At 32.8% G+C, this 1,298-nt stretch overlaps 1 protein-coding gene across 1 annotated transcript in view; it reads left to right on the plus strand.

Annotated features, from left to right (window-relative positions):
- LOC119588131 overlaps positions 1 to 1,298 on the plus strand; it is a gene marked incomplete at its 5' end in the record, with an annotated part of 7,651 nt that overhangs the window by 4,786 nt on the left and 1,567 nt on the right. Inside the window, 1 exon segment of the mRNA XM_037936839.1 lies at positions 1,225 to 1,295. Within this exon segment, the coding sequence (XP_037792767.1) occupies positions 1,225 to 1,295 (71 nt within the window).

The following is a 1,298-nucleotide window of genomic DNA, read 5'->3' on the forward strand; positions in this document are numbered from 1 at the left end:
CTAGCGATAGAGAGTAAGGAGTTTGGGGGGAGGATGGATGAGTATTGGCAAAACAACAAAAGAAGGCAGCAGTAAGATTCTTATAACATTCTTATATTGTTTATTCAGAAATAATTGTTTCTCTCAAAAGATGTCTCAACATTTCTGAAGGTTGATGATATTGCCTCTGGTTGTTCAATAATAAAGTATCATCCTTTCCAAAGATTCAAGAACTATTATGCATATTATTTTCTACGCTCTTTAATTCATTTATCAGTATTCTTATCATCGCTGTTGCTGTTAACCATAACTATATATAGGTATGAGTAACAGCTACAGTGATATATAGTATCTCTTACATAAGTTTCATCACACTTCTCATTATATTTTTTTATCTATCATGATTGATTTAATTATCTTGAGTAGATAGAAAAAAAAAAACAATAAACAATAATCTTGTTCGTCACTTCAATCTTTCTTTGATAAAATTAATTTCCCGGTCGTGTTTAGCCTGCACTCACGCTCTGTTAAGTCAATCCAATATCAAGTTACTTTTGTTTAGAGCACTCACTCCAGAACGGTTCAGAGTTCAGTAAGTGCGAGAAACCTAATCTGATATTCATTTCATTTTCTCCTTTCCTCTTTCCCCACATGCTGTGCCGCTTTGTTTACATATGCAAATGGGCATTCAGTCTCATACAGTGATATTTTGCAGTGCCTATGAGAGGTGCTTTAGTTTCTTGCTAAAGGAAGGTATATTTATTTCTATTGCTTATTCGAATGTTACTTTATTACCGTTCATTTGTAGCATTGCTCTTTGGGGAATAATCTATAGCTTATATCGGTTTGGTAATGTTATGCAAATAATGAGTTTAATGCGTTTCAATATAAATTTACCTCACATAATTTGATATAATTGAATTACAAATTATGTGCCGATATGACCAACTTTAACGCCAAATTACTGTTAGTCTACGTACTGTAGTCGTAATTAGACCGAGGTCAGGTACGTAATTTTCTACCCCACATGTTTTTACGCTTCATAGAGTAGATTGTCCCTAACAATTTTTTTTTGTTTCACCACTCACTATATTATAATTTTTACTTATTTTCCGTCTTTACATGTGTTTTGTTAGACTTCTATCCTTGAGAAATCTTGATATTTTTTTGTTTAAAGGTATAGATACTGACCTAAATGGCAATTTATGATCCTTTATCTCGTGCAATTATACAATCCTCCAAAAGTCCTTGCTGCATTCTCCTGACTTCATCTTCTACTTTCTATATCTTCTGTGCCTATTCTACTATACGTACAGGTA

This window comes from Penaeus monodon, chromosome 23 (genome assembly GCF_015228065.2).
Source record: "Penaeus monodon isolate SGIC_2016 chromosome 23, NSTDA_Pmon_1, whole genome shotgun sequence".
In the NCBI taxonomy this organism is placed as follows: domain Eukaryota; kingdom Metazoa; phylum Arthropoda; class Malacostraca; order Decapoda; family Penaeidae; genus Penaeus; species Penaeus monodon.